General features: G+C 28.5%; 1 protein-coding gene across 5 annotated transcripts in view; it reads left to right on the top strand.

Annotated features, from left to right (window-relative positions):
- The window catches only part of LOC106686135 (transforming acidic coiled-coil-containing protein 1), a 28,606-nt gene extending 10,192 nt beyond the window's left edge, over window positions 1-18,414 (top strand). Inside the window, exons 1-9 of one of the 5 annotated variants that reach the window (XM_067047291.1) lie at window positions 7,302-7,436; window positions 8,616-8,706; window positions 9,480-9,543; window positions 10,113-10,206; window positions 10,330-10,524; window positions 12,026-12,081; window positions 12,943-13,104; window positions 14,144-14,293; window positions 16,930-18,413. In XM_067047291.1, the coding sequence (XP_066903392.1) occupies window positions 8,628-8,706; window positions 9,480-9,543; window positions 10,113-10,206; window positions 10,330-10,524; window positions 12,026-12,081; window positions 12,943-13,104; window positions 14,144-14,293; window positions 16,930-17,116 (987 nt within the window). In that variant the 5' untranslated portion in view covers window positions 7,302-7,436; window positions 8,616-8,627 and the 3' untranslated portion in view covers window positions 17,117-18,413. Of the gene's footprint in view, window positions 1-7,301; window positions 7,437-7,576; window positions 7,740-7,859; window positions 8,525-8,615; window positions 8,707-9,479; window positions 9,544-10,112; window positions 10,207-10,329; window positions 10,525-12,025; window positions 12,082-12,942; window positions 13,105-14,143; window positions 14,294-16,929 lie in introns of those variants that run through there. The other 4 variants (XM_014429287.3, XM_067047292.1, XM_067047293.1 and 1 more) reach the window with 4 other exon arrangements.
- The last annotated feature ends 780 nt before the right edge of the window (window positions 18,415-19,194 follow it).

Genomic DNA, 19,194 nt, shown 5'->3' with positions numbered 1-19,194 from the left:
AAATAAAATAAAATAAAAAACTCTCTTAAAATATATACAAACAAAAGAATAGACAAGATGAACATAATCAGACTATCTGTATGAAAAATAAATAAATAAAATAACATAATGATAAAATAATATATGGTAGTTTTTAAGATATAGAGCTCCGAATGAAAAATTAATGTTTTTTTAAGGTTTTGAAACAGCCGCCATTTTTTATTTCCCCTACCTATACTGGGCAGACTCATTAATTTTGACTAGTAATTATACAAAGTTTTCATTAAAGTAATCAAAAATTGGGGTGAGATAACTACTTTATTTTCTTCCCGCCTCTTGTACTAATGGTTTTACTCTTATATTGAGTAATTCCGTTCCACACCGGAAAAACCGATCGCATCGATACTACATCAAAATTATCATTTAAATATGGCATTTCTATTATTCTATTCTATTATTATTATTATACTACAATAAAACAATAATTTCGTGTCTATAGATAAGTATCAAATTTATGTTAGGGCAAAATCAATGGATTCTTTATAATCTGATTTTGATTAAAATGATTGGAATTTTTCCTGTGGACTTTGGGTTGATTTCTTGTTGGTCCTAGTCGAGTTTATTTCATTTCATCAACCTTTTTCGTTTATTAAATTAAAAAAAATAATTTCATGCATACCCTTATATGCGACTCGTCCATTAGATTTTATTTTCAAACGACAAATTATTAACCTTGAAATATATGTGATCACGTGCTCAATGGAAATAATTTGATCAGGAAAATTTATATTATATTCATTATTACATTATTATATTCATAAAAAGAAAATTATAGGATAGAAAAAAAGAGAGACACAGTAGAAAAGCTTTGACTCATGTTCTTGGCAGACTTTTTTTGTCTTACATATCGAGTTACAAATAACCACATAATAGATGTATTATTTGATACTTTGAAAATGATGTTGTTTTTGATAATTGTAAAAAGTATACACTCGGAGACGAAATAAGAAATAAAGAAGATAAACTCTCTATGTAAGTCAAGATTGGGATCTGTTATCGCGTTATGTAGTTAATGTTGAAGGTAAATTAGAAAATATATACATATATCTATCCGATCATGGATAGATTGGTATTATGTGTATTGTAGACACACAATATATTTGGGCAGCATTTTTCTCTCTCTCATGTGTTGTGGATGAGGAAAAATGTCGCAATCTATGAGTCATTGACAGTAGGTACTCCAAACTGCTGGGTTCCACAGACCGTGGATACGCATATTGATTTTCAAATACTGTAATGAATTAATTATAAATGGCATATGATATCCTTAATTGAATAACTTATTTTTAAAGAAATGATTGGTCCTCAGTGGTTTCTGGATTAATTGATATTCATCAAAGTGGTAACTATTGTCTGCTTATGGTAACTTTAATGACCATTCAGTTATTCCACTTCCTATAAAATTTAGTATGCTCTTAATATAATACTAAGTAACATTCCTAAATTTATGGACGTGGTCCTTACGGTTTAGAAAGGATAATAAAACATAAAACCGTAGTTGAATTTCGTATAATAGTCATAACATGGACAAGATACAAAGAAGAAATTCGATAATTCCTGGTGTCTTAAATATTTTTAGAAAAATCGTTTATCTCTTAAATTTTAATCATATGTTCCCTGAAGGTCAATGGAAGAGCAGAAGCTGAGGAGACTTGAGTTTGAAAATATTTTTCTCTGCGATTTCCCTTCTAATTCTTGTTTGGGGAGTCCTAGAGGATGAACAAATGCATGTTTCCCGAGTTCCCGAGGGCAGGTTAAGTGAGGAGGACAGGAGGGCCCCAAGTGCTGGTCCTTTGCTGTGATTCATCAATATTTCGGCAACCATTTGTAGTACTGAAACGCTTTTGGTACAGTCCCCGCCCCTTCCTGGTAATTTTTGACATACGGGGGTTATCTAGACCAACCTAATCGAACCATGGTGGGACCATCACGAAATGAATTTTGGTATATCCTCAAGTATAAACTATGTATGTAGCACTTAAAATGCGTCAACGAAAGTGTCCAGCCATATGATTGTCACGGATTCATTACTATGTTTGAAATAAATCAAGACATTTAAAACTCGCGACCTACTTGTTAGGAAATTATTATCTATTCATCATCATTACACAAACAGATAAGGAATGTGGCAAGATGTGACCGGTATTTAGTAGAATAAAAATAAAAAATTGCTAGAGCTTATTTTTTTTTTTTTTAATTGGTTCTACAGACCATGTAGATCTTTAGATTTAAATGAATTGTGAAAATGATCATGCCTACTTGACAAAAAATTAGAGGCTAAATAAAAATAACATTGGAATAGCATTTCTCTTTATTATATCTAGCCAGGCATTAAACTATAAACAGAAAACATTTAGAAATTCGAAAAGAAAATAATAATAATAATGAACAAATGTAAGCCTTGTTGAATTTACACCTGAATAATTATACATCTTTCTGCTTAAATAAACTTAGGCTCAGAAAAAATATTTACCCAACAAAAGCCAACAATAGAGTGAATTTTTTCATGTAATCATTTTAACCCTATCTTGGGAAACTAATATTAAGCTACTTTGAACTATGGTACAAGGCCTAAAAACAAGAATATTTAAGAAAAATTCAACAAACAAATGTTATAGTTACATTCCGATTTTCGGAGATAATATTTCAATAACTATGTAACAAAGTATTAGATAACCGGATATGGATATAAATATCCATAGCTTAACTACTCGATACCCATAATGAATGAATATAATGAAATATTCTAAATTACAAATGATTTTTTCATCTATAAAATCAAGAAAACTTATACATGTATACTTAAGAAAATTCTATTGATCAAAGCTAAAAGTATATTTTATATAAATTTTGATACGAATAAAGCTTTGTTCCTTGTCGATTGCTCTAACATTTATTTCGTTTTAATGTTATGATAAATTTGATTTTAGAAACATTTTAACTGTTGAGAATTTGGTTGAATCCTTAATACATAATGGACACCATTAGTTCCACATCTTATATGGGAATACATTAGTAGTGTTAAATGAAACTTTACTTAATGTTATCAACGCTTGAACTATTAATCTCTTTATCAACTATATAAATAAACTTTTAAATTATTACAATAAGTATTTTCTGTATAGTTTTTAAAGAAGCTACTTACATTTATCTGTTTGAATTGAAGGAATCTTCATGAAATATTAATTATTAATAAAAAGTTCAGTATAATTCATAGTTATGTTCGTCAATCATTGTTCAAATAATAATAATAATAAAGGCCAAACGAACCCGAAGGTTCGATACCGATATCACCAAACACTCTCTGCATACATCCTTCCAGTGATGCCCCTCCAAACCCAATTCCACTGTTAAATCTGTTTTAACGCAATCCTCCCATCTACGTTTCGGTCTACCCCTCGGACGTTTACCCGTTGGTTAAGTGTTTATTAACATTTTAGGGATCCGCTCGTTACTAAGCCCTACAACCTTACATGCCCAGCTTATACGCCGCAATTATATTTAATTCAGCGTTGTGTAATCTTCTAAATTCTCCCGTTAATTCATCCTTTTTAGGTCCAAATATTTTGCGTAATACTTTATTTTCGAAAACCTTAAGGCGCTGTTCATCCCTTAGTGTAAGAGGCCACGTCTCACATCCATAAAGAACAGTGGGAAGAATAATAGTTTTGTAAATTCTAACTTTTAAGCTTTTCGACAGAAGGCGCGAGCTAAGCAGTTTCGAAATTGAAAATTAACAAGCATTTCCCGCCTTCAACCTAGCTTTTATTTCCTCATCAATTTCGTTTTTTCTAGTTACCGTAGAACCTAAATACTAAAACCTAACTATCTGTTCAAACGTATTTCCTTGTATATCTATATCACTGAAATCGCCTGCGTTTCTGCTGCTAACCACGTACGTTGTTTTATCCGTATTTATTTCAAAACTTAGTTCCTTACTGGAGTTTATTAGACCGGTTGTCTTTAGTTCTATTGTTTCTTTGTCATCACCCAATAATACCAAATCATCTGCATACCCAAGCACCGCTATTTTACCACCCAAAGTTAAACCCTTTTCGGTATTTCATCACACTTTTATTGACGTATTCTAGTGCTAGATTTAATAAGATAGTTGATAAAGAATCCAATCATTGTTCAAAAAAGTTTTAAAATACTAAAGAAAGAAAAATTGTGGCACATTAAATCTTTTTAAGAGAGCGAAGAGAATGGATCCAAAAAGGGAATGCTCTAGAATATTCTTATCTAAAAAATTCCCCGTTTGCTCACTTTATCTGACAAAGTTGTTGACCTTCGTTGAAGTGTGAAGTAACTGATGTCTAACCTGCTTGTTATCAACAACCTGGGCATTACAGAACGTTGATCACTAAATTACAAACCTTCAAAATAATGTTTTGCTAACCTTTAAAAGTTTTTCTCAGATAATTTCTATGATTCGATCAATCAATATAAAATATTAATATTAATATATTAAATTGAAGTATTTCATATCGTGATGATGATTTTTTTTTTTATATAAAACTAGAATTTAGAAAATAATAAACTTACAAATTAGAGATAAATGCTTTATATAATTACAAGTAATGATATAAATTTTTTCCCTGTATTTTTTTTGTTCTTTTATCAATTTTCTCTTTTCCTTTATCTTTCTTTCTACTTCTTGTACACTTCCTAACGTATATTTTTCATTCTATCAATTCCACTCCCATTCATCACCTACTCCTCTTTACCAAACAAAAATACTGAATCTAATATAAGAAAATCAATATTTGTTTGTTCGTACTTAATGCACTGCCATATCGTTCATCTGATTGTGATGCAGTTTTTGCTAAATAATCAGGATTTTCTCGGGAAGGTTATAGTCAATTCCGGTTTCTCCTCTAAATAAATGTTATTAAAAAAAATTAAGTATTTTTGGCGCGTAGATAGAAAAGTATAAATTTTTTTCGTGGTTATTGTATATCAATCGATTTGTCTCTCTCTGAAGTATAGGAAAAACATATATTACTGCCGACGAATGAAATTTTGAGCTTTTGATATTGTTGGTAAATATGGCAATTTTAATTAGCCAAAACATTTTATATTCAAAACCAATTTATGACGCTAAATCATAAAAATAATGTAAACCTAAATGTCCAATCTTAAATAAATATAATTGATATAAAACTTCCAATTGTATTCATTCAATCTATTTTCATCCTCTAACCAAACATTGGCGGGTCTACCAGTGTATCATACAAATTTTATTTAAAACTTTCGGTACGTACACATAAACAAATAAATAAAAACATTATTATTATTATTTCATTCCTTCATACCATTATGTTTGCTGCAGCAAAACACTCACGTAAGTAGGTCAATAGGTACAGTCTTCTTCTATTAGAATTATGGAACTAAATCTAGTTTATTAGTTTGCCGATAACCAAAAATATCCCCAGACTAATGTTATCTCTTTTATTAGATTTCCTCTTTGTTTGTCAGTAAGTCTGTGGTTTAATAGTACCGAAGAAGTGGGTTACTTTTTCCCAGAGATGTCCAACACAAGGAAGGCGTGCCACAATGTTTGACATTAACGTGTGACTGGACAGAAGTATCATTTAATTTCTATTCTTAATTTTGTCATTAATAAAAAATTCCAACTTCTCTTTCTGGGATGAAAGTAGTAATTTAGATTCGGCATAAATAAGTGACAAAGTTATTCCTTATTAATGAAATTACTATTATTTCTGGCCTGTCCCACCATGGTTAAAATATGGTGATACATTGCAGATATATCTCCCCCAACCACGTTCAAAGAAAGAAAAAAATTTACAAACAACCACCAAATATTTATCCAAATCACTTGATAGAGGCTTTGTGATACGGGTCGGTCTAACAGAATATACAATTATACACCACAGCCGAACTCGAAATCAGGCCCGGAGTAAAGTATCCAGTGTTTTACCCACTGAGCTTCTCCACTACCTCCTTCAATGAAAGTAACCCAATACAATCATAATGTAGTTTTTTTCTTAAACAAAAATGTACAATTTTTTTTATTAAATAATAGACAAATTTTCTTTTAGTTTGTTAAGGCTCTTGATAAAAAATTTCAGTTTTATTATTCAATTAACTTGTGCACAGAAGTGTAACTTAGGTGGTTAACGGCGTATCTGGTTACGCTTTCAAAAAGTTTACCACCAGTCACCAAATTAGTCCAATCAAATGTTAGTTGTGTAGCGACACCGCTATTATCTGCTAGTCTATACTATAGCTGCTAGAACCGTTGTGAGCCACTTGGCGCGACCTAGCATCTAATACGAGAACTAGATCATCAGACAAACATCCTATGTAGATATATGTTTATTTCTTATAAATACTTAAAGTAAATACATGTAATAACCATTTCCTTCAATCAGAATCTAAAGCGAATACCTGTAGAACTAGCTACCCACAGAACCGTGAGCTAATAACTTACGGAGTGGATCCTGTGAGGATTTATGGCGCATTTAAGTAAAACTTGCCGATCGTCTTGTGAATACATCTCCTGTCCAGATAACTTAACCTGATTTTTTTTTTGTCTTTCTTTTGTGTATATTTAATTTGTTTCTTTTTTTTTTTTCTAGGAGGTCAGAAAAACAAAAAAAAAACAACCTGATTGTATACGCAATGTCTTAGTCCTTCTTATGTTAGTGCACCTGACCTCTTAAAAGTGGTGCCTGAACTAACTACACACAGTAGTTAGCAGTAGTGAAAAAAAATCAAGTAATGGGAAAATTCTGCTTATCTGTTCTTTTTTCGAGGAGGCATAAAAAAAGTTTTCAAACAAAGAAACTATAGGTTTTGAATGTACAACCAATAGGTAAGGAGCTAGGGCAAGTTTAAAGTTGACGAAATTTGCGTTTCTAGCTAAATATGGCGTTCTTATGATAACTCATATCTATACATTTCTTGAAAAAATGCATTATATCAAAATTGAAAGAGCATTAAATTTCTTGATCTTATTGGAATAACTCTCTCACCATTAACTGTACCACAATAAAGCACGTATAAGGGGGAAAAAATCGTTCAGACTTTTTCATGAGAGGTATTGATGGATACATACTTTTGAATAAAATTCTTAATTTGACAAACTTATTTATTTTAAAATAAACTTTACAAAAAAATTTTTGAACTCGACTTTATTTATTAAAACTGAGCAAATTCAATTCTGTCTTGAATATCCTTATATTTTCGAATTGATTTACACTTGCTTCAACACTCAACTTAGGGTTAAAACAAAAGTTCATGGCACATAGCTCTTTGGAATAACTCAAGTTACGAGCTACTGATGCGCTACCCACGTTCGTAGGCTTATGTCAAAACATTGAACTGGATTGTTTTGTTAATGTGTGTTTCCTTGTCATGATTATTTGTTAAAGGTACGTTTTCTTTGTCTCTCTTTTTTTTTTCTAAATTTCAAAACTTTTCTTTAATATTGTAGTTCTTCTTTAATGATTAATTCATGTTATCGTTCGAATATAAATGAATCAATAACAGCTGGTAATGGATATGATAAAAAATCTTAACAATTAATAGTTTTATTTGAATTCCAAAATCAGTCCCTATTACTTCTATTCACTCTCTTCCTGGATGGCTTTAATCCAAAGAAGTTATTTGGGTTAATTAATGACAACTGTAGAAAACACCTACCTTCCAGAGTTTCAAAACATGATCTTATCATTGTATGATCTTTGTTTTATCTAATAATACTTAAATTATTTATTTGGAATCGTTAATTATTGGAAAACGTTGATGTTTTGGGTTTATTGGAAATGATTTTTTAATTTTTTTTTCAAAATAAATTAAATTTAATACCTGCCATATTCTTATTACATGTCTGAGTCTTCCCTCTTGAAGATTTAATATTTGTGCAGTATACACATATATCAATTACATAATGAGCAGCATGAGTCATTGTCTGCACCACCTGTTATTGAGCACTAGTCACTCTGTAAGAAAAACGTGTTAAAAACAAATAAAATTAATTAGAAAAATTCTTTTAAATTTATCAACTACTAACTTTTTTTGTATACCCCTGCCTCGCTATTTCAACATTTGTGGTGGTTATCGTTCAAGTTACCAAACTATGCTTAACAAATTGTGAATTTCCAATTCGTTGGGGCTCTATGTCTTAAAAGTCAAACTGCTCTTACTGGAATTGAACTGGTCTTTGAGTTAAGAGATCACTGTTTTTGTTTTAGTAGACCTATTTCTGAAATTGAAATTTATTATTGTTTTTCATTGTTAATTGTTATTTTTGCCACATAAGACTTGATACCATGGACTAGTTTCATGAGGTTTATTCCAATAACCACTTTTGACTGTCAAAAAAGTTGCAGATTGTAGTTGTTGGAATATGCCTATTGATTTATAATACAGATTTTACCAATTAGTCGTAGTTATCATGATTTACTAGTCTGTCATCCGGATTTTTCTTCCTAAATATACAACACTACTTAATATTTAGGTAATTCAATATTTAATATTTAAATAAGAAAGAATATTATATTATATTTATTTATTTTTATTGTTTTATCGTGCCATTTATTACTTTACAGAACCTTTCAGACATGCCATCAGGTCAAACAGATTTAAATAAAAGTGAAGCTGGACCTATCACTGCTGATGAAGATTTTGATAAATCAGAATGTTAGTACTGATAACAAATTATTATATATTTTGCATAGTTTTGTTTAAATGTCATTGTACATAGTTATTGTATACATGACCCTAAATACATAAACTCACTGTCTATCTTACTAACCATTTACTCTGAATGATTTATACAATCATAATATCAATTCCTAAAATCTAAGATTACTACCTTCTTTCCACTTTGCATCATAGAAAAGATTGAACCAACCCCTTCTCCTCTCCCAATATGAGTTTTATTTATACATTACATTATTTTTTATATATTATTCTTTTTTTTTAACATAGAAAATCCACCATTTTTTGCACCATAGTAACATTTCTAATTAATTCAATTACTCTGATTTCTACTGCAAACTATGTCTGTGAAATGCATAATAGAATGAGTTACCCCTATGTTTATAAGAAACATTTATTTAGGCAAATGTTACATATCACAGCTTTGCATTGAAAGAGATATTAAGAAAAGTTTTTATATTGTATTGGAGGTATAATAAAGTAGTATTCTGATTGAAGGGTCATCCTTTAAAGGGCACTGTCATCCCCCTGAAGTTTATCCCAATGTTTTCCCATGTGTTAAAAGGTAAGTCCAGTCTGATGGTATTATCTTTTTAACACTCCGATTGCATAATAGACATTTTTTGTATTGTGCCAACATCAAACCAAAGAGTAATATGAGGTTATTTCTTAGAATAAGTAATTCTTTTATTATGCTTTTAAACAATTTTTTTAGTAAATTTATCAGTAATTTAATTTTAATGTTATTATAGTTATACGTGAAAGTGGAAGGTTCACAACCCCAAACAAGAATTTTACAGCTACTGATAAATCAATGTGAGTAATAATTATTTTCATTTTATGCCTAAAAAATTCTTAGAATACTTATAAAAATAAGTAAATAATTTTTAAAACATAGGTGCATGCATCACTCCACTTTCACTTAGCACCCTATTTTGATAAAATTAATCCTTTTATGTTTATGAATGGTATTAGGAGAGGTTTGAACACTGTCGGCTGTTTCTGATTTCTCAGTTTTTCTCTTGACTATTGTCTAAGCTAGTCTGGTAAAAACTGTTTTCTCCTTTAGTTAATTATTAAATTATTTAATAGTTTATATTTATTTATTTTTATTACTGCTGACAATGATAGGTGGCTAATTATTTCGTAGAAATGAAAATCTCTTATTTAAAGAGGCATTTATATTAGGTCGATTTTAGCACTAAATATGACATTCCAGATATATAAGTTGTAAGTGAAAGTTGTGTGATTTTTCTTACTTCTATATTAGTAAAATATCTAAATATTACATTATAAGATTTTCTAAGCTTGTGGGATTTCTTAGTATAATCTGTTTTTAATGTTAAACAATTCTTGGTAATTAATATTAAATTTTGGTTGTGTAGGAACAGTGAAAAGGTTGAAACAAAAGACTCCAGTATGAAGGAGAAAGATAGTACTCCTAAGCTGAGTGCAGTTAACAAAGCGAAACAATCAGCGGTATATTCAAATATTTTTTACAAAATATATGTTAACACTAACATTTTATGCTGTACAGACATTTACTTTAATAAACACAGAATCGTTTGCATTATTAATTTTATATTATTTTTTATGGTCTAGGCTACACCTTCTCCTAGGCAAGAGATCCTCGCCAGAGAAATTTCCAAACTTCAAGACCTGATGATAAAACATGAGGAATCATACGAGGAAGCCATTCAGTCTAGAGCAGAAGAAGTAGAAAATCTAAGAAAGAGGCTAGCTGAACTTGAAACTGGCAATAGCTTAGGGAAAAAACTAGTTGATGCTCAATCGCAGGTCTGAGTTTATTTCTAACTTATTTCTTGCTTAATTGCTAAACTTAAAAATGCTGTCAGAAATGTTAATAATCACTAGAGACTAAAATTTTTTGCTGTAAAAAACTGAAAAATATGCAGGGAATAACTTAAAATTATGCAGTAAAAACTAAAAAAAAAAAATGTATGAACACTCAAATCCTGCAATAATCAACTTTATTGTTAAATTAATAATATTAATAAAGAAGAAAAAGCTTACCTAATACTAGTAAACTCGCTAAATACTCTCAACATTTATACTAACATACATAAAAACTAAACTACTGTAATTAAAAACTACACTTTTGTCCATAATTGAAGAGCTATGAAGAAGCCAATTGTGTTAAATGATTTTATATTCCTATTATGAAGATTGAAATTAAATTTTTCCATTAAAAACTACCTCAATTTTATATTTTAGAAAAATATGCAAAACACTATGTAGAAAGGGGAATATCCTTCCTAGCAAAATTCCTTTTTTTAATTTCCCTAAAATCTCTCATAGCATGTTCTTTAGCTTATCTTTTCAATTGTGTATTAATATACAAATATACCATTAACCAAAAAACTAGTAGGTAATAAGGCAATATAGAAAAATTTGATTAAAAATATATAGATATATTCATATTGATCAGATCAATTGATTTTTTGTTTTATTTTCATTTCAAAAATTATACATAAGTTATATAATAGAATGGAAAGTACTACTGATTCCAAGGACCTGGGTTCAAATCTGGCTGACGGATAAGTATTCATTCTATTACTGGAGCCATGAGTCAACCCTGTAGTTTCAGTAGCCCTCTAGGGTCCACCCAGCCTCAGAAAGTGGCTTCCCTTAGTTAGGGAAAAATCAGGTTGTCAGGCGTGATTCTAACCAAATCACCTCCTTCCACAACTGTTGGCTTAGTAACAGGACTTCCTTACAAAATACTGCACTAATGACCCTTCACAGGTTGTAGCGGTCCAATTTGATTTTTATTACATAATATATTCCTATTAGTCACAAGTGTGATGCAAGAATAAAGTACTGAGGTGGACTGGCAACTCAATTTAAAAACAATAACAGTGAACGTTCTCTATAGCAAGCTTATTCCGGAGAGAAACTTTCATAGTTACCCGATGGTTAATGCTACTCTGAGACCATTTATTGCTAGTATTTACTAGTTTTGTAGTTTACTTAAATTTGGTCATTCACATATTAATCAATACATTGCTTTACTTTAAATTTTAAACTATAAATTAAATAAGAAGATGAACGAATATTGGCATACATATGTGTATAATATGAGAAATTTATACAATTGTAAAAAAAAAAAAAAGATACAATTGCACTCAAATTTGATCACTTGTGATCAATGAAAGAAAATATAAATAATTTTTGTTATAATACTACAACTAAGGATATTAAATTGTATATTTCATATTAAATAATTTTTTATTTTATAATTAAAAATATAATATAATTCATTTGATGCAACTTTTAGGTGGACAAATTGAAGAAAGAATTGGAAGAAAGTCTTACGTGCAAACGTCAGTTAATGTAAGATACTACTTTTATTAAAGAAATAATAACGATATAGTGAGGGTCAAACCGACTATAACTAATTATGTAATTTAAAAGTAGTAATAAACTTCTCAAAAAAGTCATGAATTACCTTTTGACAACATTTAGTAAATTTTGGATGTCAATCAGTCATGAATACATTTAGTTAATAAAAGAAAAAATAATAATAAAGAAAATATCTGAGTGAATAAATGAAATTAATGTATTTTTTCTCAGAACATTCACAAAGTTTACTATTACTAATTTATTAAAGATACAGAAACATGACAGTCATATACAGTTTTTTCTATTAATAATATCCATACCAATTCGAAATTGACGACTTTTTTCAATATTTCTGAAATTTCAATGTCTTTAGTTAACCATGTCAAACTATTAAAAAATAAAGAGAAAGAGTGCACTTTCATTGCATCCATGATAATTTGATCACAAACTAGGAATAAGAAGTGGGTGAACGATTGACAAATCTTATATTATTTTTTTTTTCACATAGTACTTGTATGTTTTTTTTAACAAACAATTCATTTGCTCACCACATTATAAATTGATTATTTCACTGATTAATATTTTTATGGGCATGATAAAAATTTACTTCTTAACTACCAATAATTATTAGGCCTATGAAAAGATCTGATAATGTTCAGGTAATATTTGTTTTTATAGATATTGTGGTTTTTTAAAATCAGTTTGTGTTCCTAAAACTACATTATGCTTTTTAGTTTATTACTAGATGCGGTATTTTATAAAAATATATTTTGATGTAGTATTTATTTTTATAACTATTATTCCATTTTGTAAGTATAGCTTTCGAATTTTTAAAATAAATTTACTTTACAGAATGATAATGGAAGAATATGAGAAAACTATTGCTCAAGTAGTAGCTAAAAGAGAGGATGAAAAAAAGGAATTTGAATCGGCTAAAGAAGCTATTGCTGCAGAAAGAGATACAGCCCTTGCCCACCTAAGCAATATGGAAATTGCATTTAATGATATTCATCAGTAATATTCCTTATTATTTAATGACTATTTTTGATAATAATTACAATAAGTTTTTCAAAATGATTTTAATCTTAATTATTCGAGAAAAAAATTTTTTTTCTATCACTAAATGTCAATGTCAACATAAAGTCTAATGTACAAATAATTAGATTTTTAAAAATATTGTATATCATTCAAAAGTAATCTTTATTGAAGGAATATTTATTTTTATTTTCTTCTGATACCAGAATTTTGAAACTGTACCTTTTTAGGTGTTGTTTAATTATTAATAATTAATTTACTATTTAAAACTTTAGATCATTTTATAGACCGATAAATTATTTTATAACCTATAGTAAAGTTATAGATGTATATAACCTTATACAAAATATATAGTATTGTAAGGTTATAGATGATATTACATAATAATAAAGTTCTGGATTATATCTATAATAGGTTATATTATAACATATAATAATATAACTTATTTTAATATTATATTATAACCTATTAATTATAGGTTTTGACTGTCATAAAATTCCCTTGTAGGTTTTTTTTTTTTTCTGTTTACAAACCTCTATCCTGTAAGTGCTTGTCAGTTTGTTAATAGTTAGATCTTGTTTCAGAACAAGCCTTATAAGTTTATCTCATTCAGTATAGGACTCCAATGGGAGTCTTGGCCTAAAAAAAAAAAAGTTAATCTCCTTAAAATACTAGAAAACAATTAAAGGACATCTTGTATTTGTATTTGACAATAAATGTTAGAAGGCTAGAAAATCATATATATATCAAAGTATTTTTATTATTAACTAACCATTATATGCAGACTAATAATAAACAGTATCCGCAAGGAAACAATATTAATTAGTCTATAAAAAATTTGTTTATTGATTCGAATTTCTTTGTCTGCTAAATGAGTAATTTCATCTTGGTATTTTTTTTTTTTTTTTTATTATATTACAAGTCTTATAGGAACCATTAAAATTGAAGATAATTTGGTAAATTAAATATTGTAATTTTGAACTTCTTGTTTTATTTATTTTTTATTTTACTTTTTAAGGAAATATGAAAGATGTAAAGCTGTTATTGAAGCTTTTAAACAAAATGAAGATGCTTATAAGACATCACTTCTTGAAAATGAAAGAACCATTCGCCAGCTGGAAGAAAATTACTTACGACTTAAAGCTCATGCTACTGAAAAACTTGAAGAGTAAGTTTTGATAAAATTTATTGTACTGGAGAAGCATTTATAATTCATATATGTATATATAGTTGACTGTAAAAATTGATATATGCAACTATTTTTGTTTCTGTTTTGACCGCAACCTTGACCATCTTCTTATATATATCATTTATAATTCAGTTTACTTACAGTTAATGAAGGGACATGACGGCTGTGCAGGTTGGGGCGTAGGTCCTAGAGCACGGTTCAGAACGTTTTGGGTTCGATTCCCACCTGGGGCTGTTAACGTTTATTTTTCGGCGGTCCAAAAAAATGAAACTTGACACTCCCACCTTGTTTAGTACGCGGTGGTAACTCAGGTAGCCTCCAGGGCTTGGCAAAAAGGACCACTAGGCCCACTTGCCTGACTTGTTCCCCCCACCAAATACCAATACTAGTACCAGTACAGTTGCCCCCCTCATATTAATGAAATATGTAGAATTTGAATTTTGGTCAATACATTGATAAAATCAAATTTTTCAATTTTAATTTGGAATCCTTATCATCTTATTTAAAACGTTCCAATTTTTTTAATTGAAAACAATCATTTTTTATAATTTTAATGTTTATTTATTTAAATTTATTAACACTACAATGACCCTTCCTTTAATGTAAGTTATTTTAAAACCCTGAATAGTTTGATTTGTTATCCTATGGTTGCTATAGAATCTCCTAATGTCGTCATGTGGTCAGATCATTGGCTGCAAGAAAAACCAACCTCATAAAAAATTCTACCCTAAAATGCTTCATAATTCTTATTAATCGCAAATATATATCATAAGCTAAAAGAAGATTAAAACAGTGGTTTGGGTTGTACCGACTCAACATTAAGAAAACTTTAAGGAAGATGACATGCGTAGATGTGTACAAGCAATGGGAGTAGACAGGAAACTGGAGACACATTGCGATTTTTAAATAAAGCTGCGAGATATTAAAACTAAACATGTTGCCTAGATCCACTTTGTAAATTGAAGATGGATCTGATTAAAGGCTAACATGACTCGGACAACACAGTTTCATTTGGAAGATGAGGAAGTTTAGAAAAAAAAAGTTTTTAAATAGAAACTGATTAATTTAATTTGAAATAAAAGCATTAATTTTTTCAACTAGATTTTATTTTATTTTTGAAATCTTACTCTTCGACATTGTTTGAGCCATGGAGAGCAAAATTGATATAAGTCATATTGTTCTAATCACACTTTATTTTCAAAATAATCATTAACTAATTAATTACTGAGTATACTATTTTCAAATGCTTTTAAATAATTGGATATGGTTGTGGCAAATTAGTTTTAACAGTAAAAGCTGTTGTTTCTTACAAATAACTTTATTAAACAGTGATGCACGTTAATAAAGCAGAACATTTACTTATATCTGTCAAAAGTTTCCATGAGTAAGCTAAAGTAGTTAATGAACTTTGATAAAATTTATTCTACACCGTTTTTACACTAATCTCAAACTTAGTCCTAAATTTGATGAACTGTTTTCAACATTTAGGAGTTTTTCCATTCCACGTTTCGTATAATGATTCCAAGCCACTTCTTAATTTTTTGTTATTTACTGATGTAATGAACAATTTATATAATGAACCATTATTATTATAAATTAATTTATGTTAAATTTTTTTCCTCAATATTTTATGTTCTTTTATATTTTTAAAATTACTTTTCATCACCTTTTTATGTGTTTCTTTCTTAATTTTTTTTTTTTAATTTTTTATTTTTACCCGTCCAAGTAACTTGTAACGTATTCTTGACCTTTCGGTAGCTTTTTCATCATACTCCTCCGTACGTGCCACTTACCTAGGATTTTTCACCTCCTCTAAGCAGGTTCTTTGTTTCTCATTTTACACCCTTCAAGTTTTCTTTTTTCTCATTTTACACTCTTCTCCTTCTCTATTTTTTTCTTATTTTTCCTTACCCATGTTAATAGTTATGTTCACTACTTATTATTATTATTGTCTTTCTTACTAATTACTCCTTTTGTCTTATATAACTTTATACTTTCTTTCTTTCATTATTGCATTTTACTTATATATATTTTCTTTCTCCTTTTTTTTTTTTCTATAACTTTAATTTAAATTATTATTATTAAATTAACATATTCATGTTTCTTTTGCATTATATAACTTTAGATTTTTATTTCCTTGATCCTTTTATTTTACTTACATATTTAATTACCTATATATATATTTTATTTCTCACTTCTTTCATTACCATATTTTTAATAATTTTCATTTTGTACGTATATTTACTAACTAAATTTTCATATTTATTTTAATATCACTCTTTGCATGCAGCCTTTATCTGCTTATAATACTTTAACTTTTCAACTTTTCATGTCTCTCAACACTATTTATGTATATTTAATATTAGCTATTTCCTTATTTTCTAATCATTGTATATATCCTTTTATTCATTGGTTGTTTTCTGGTTTTTTCTTCTTAGCCCTGATGAAGGCTAAAAATTCTGGCTGAAATGTTGGCACTAATAAATAAGTTTTTACTGTTTTTTGTTCTTTACTAACCGCACACCCAACCATCTTCTCATCATAATGAATGATTATTTGCTAATTTGCAGCTTTTAAAATTATTTTTGTATTACAGTCTTGTTATTTTGTTCCAGAGCAAACTCAGAGCTTGAAAGATTACAAAGCTCGCATATATCAGATACGGCTAAAATGAATGCTATTAATAGAAAAACAGAAATAAGGATAAAATCACTCGAAGAATCATTAGAACAAAAGAAAAGAGAGGTAGAAGAGCTAACCAAGATCTGCGATGATCTCATCAGTAAGGTTGAAGAGAAATAGAATCCTTTCCAGTACATAACTAGCCTTGTAACGAATCGTCCAGGGAACATAAAATTTAATTACCTTAATTAATATTAATTTAAGACTGTTTGGTGCATTATCTTGTTTTATGCTTCGGGCATCATCGCCTCGAGCTAATACATTTATTGATACCTCCCTAAATTTTTATTTTTGTAATACAAGTCAAAGGGAACGGTTGTAAATAGAGATTTATTATAAAGAATGTGTAAATTGTAGGGAAACCGATAATTTATTGATTCTCATTCCTTTACAGTAGTTTGTCGCATTTGTGTCTAATGTAGATAATTTAGTGAAATTGTACAAGATTTTTTTTTTTTAATCTGCTTAACTAAGCGACGTTAAGTATGGCATGATTTCTTGTTTTCTGATACTTCCCTTCTGTTGCCTTCATTGGCTTATCCAATTTGGGTTGGAATGACCCATCATTATGAGATCACTATTTCTATCAGTCGATTATTTTAAACCTTACCTTCATTATAGATTAAGTAAATTTTTGAATGATAAATGTTATTGAATCCCACTCTTCTGCCATCTTATAAATTCTCTTTAAGTGGTAGTTTTATACAAATGATATTACTTGTTAAATATTATTTAACAATTTCTGTGATAATGTTCCTTGTTTATTAATTTTCACCCTAAGTATCAAATTTATGTATTTTGATAATGTATTAAATACTCCTCAGTATTTGTTCTTTAATGTATTTTAGGCTATTTATGTGTCAAAAGTGAAAGTATTGTGTCTAAAAACCTCTGCTTTTGATTATTTTTATCTTTTTAATTTTTGAACTCTGATCCCTTTAAAATCGTTACATTAATTAGAGTTTTTTTAGTTTTTAAAATTTCCTACCATGCCTGTAAATTAATCTTCATTGTTCGCTTTTGAAGTAATGTATTAAATGATCTGGTTAGCTTATTTTAATAAAATTAATTATTTTTGTAGTGCAATAATAATTGTATATATTTAAATTTATTTATTTATTTAAGTGCTTTAGATCTTAAATTTTTTAGTGATTTGTTTTGTTATATATTATTTGAAATTAATTATTTTATTGTACTTAATTTTTAAGTATATTAATTTTTATATTAGGTTTTCTGATCACTGGCTCGGTTGTGATGCGCTATAGCCTCAGTTGTTTTGTTATAAAATGTTTCAGTTTAACAGTATTGCTATAAGCATTTTAAATTTTATTTTAATATATTTAAATCATTAATTTTACCAACTAAAAAATAGCCATCATGCTAACAATTTATTTTGTTACTAATATCAATAAATATTTTTATTAGTGAGAATAATTTTTTTTTTCCTAAATATGAGTTGGTAATTTAGTCTGCCTAGTATCCTTGACTTCCTATCCGCATTTTATGAATAAGAAATTGATTTATAATCTTTAATGTTGAATTATTTAGTAAGAAATTGATGTTTTGGCCTGTTCACAATTAAAATCTTTTTCCTGGAATTATCAATTTGAGGTATCTGAAATGTATCACATGTTGGAAACCATACATTTAGGATTTTCAGAACTATGCAATATGATTTTTGGAGAAACAAACACTTAAAAGTATTCATTCTCTTGCATAAGTAAAGAATAAATATAACTAGAACATCACTAAGTGAAGTGTTGCCAAATTATCTTATCTAGTAATATTTGTTATCATGTATTTGGTGGACAACTTTCTTTATGTCCTTCTTCCAAAAAATCAAAATGTCAATTATTTTTCATTCTGTGAACTGATAAATTGAACATATATTTCTCTGAAAATAAATAAACCTTTCACTCTCAAAATACTTGAGTTCTAGTGTTAAGATATCCACTATATGAATGAATCCAAAATGAAAGGGTTCTTAGAAATAATTGTTAGTTACCCAATGTCCATCAGTATTTGAAATAAAAAAAAAAAAATTGTTTTTTACCTTGATTATACATGGTGTAATATGAAATGTTCATTTTCCATGTAATAAGTGTGAGTAATTTATCAGATAGTAGTTAACATAATTATATAGATGCATTAAATAAATATATAATAATTTTTATATTATGCAGTTTATTTACATGTAT

This window comes from Halyomorpha halys, unplaced genomic scaffold (genome assembly GCF_000696795.3).
Source record: "Halyomorpha halys isolate HHAL.00 unplaced genomic scaffold, Hhal_1.1 Scaffold781.1, whole genome shotgun sequence".
NCBI lineage: Eukaryota > Metazoa > Arthropoda > Insecta > Hemiptera > Pentatomidae > Halyomorpha > Halyomorpha halys.
This window is presented reverse-complemented; position numbering and strand designations above follow the sequence as displayed.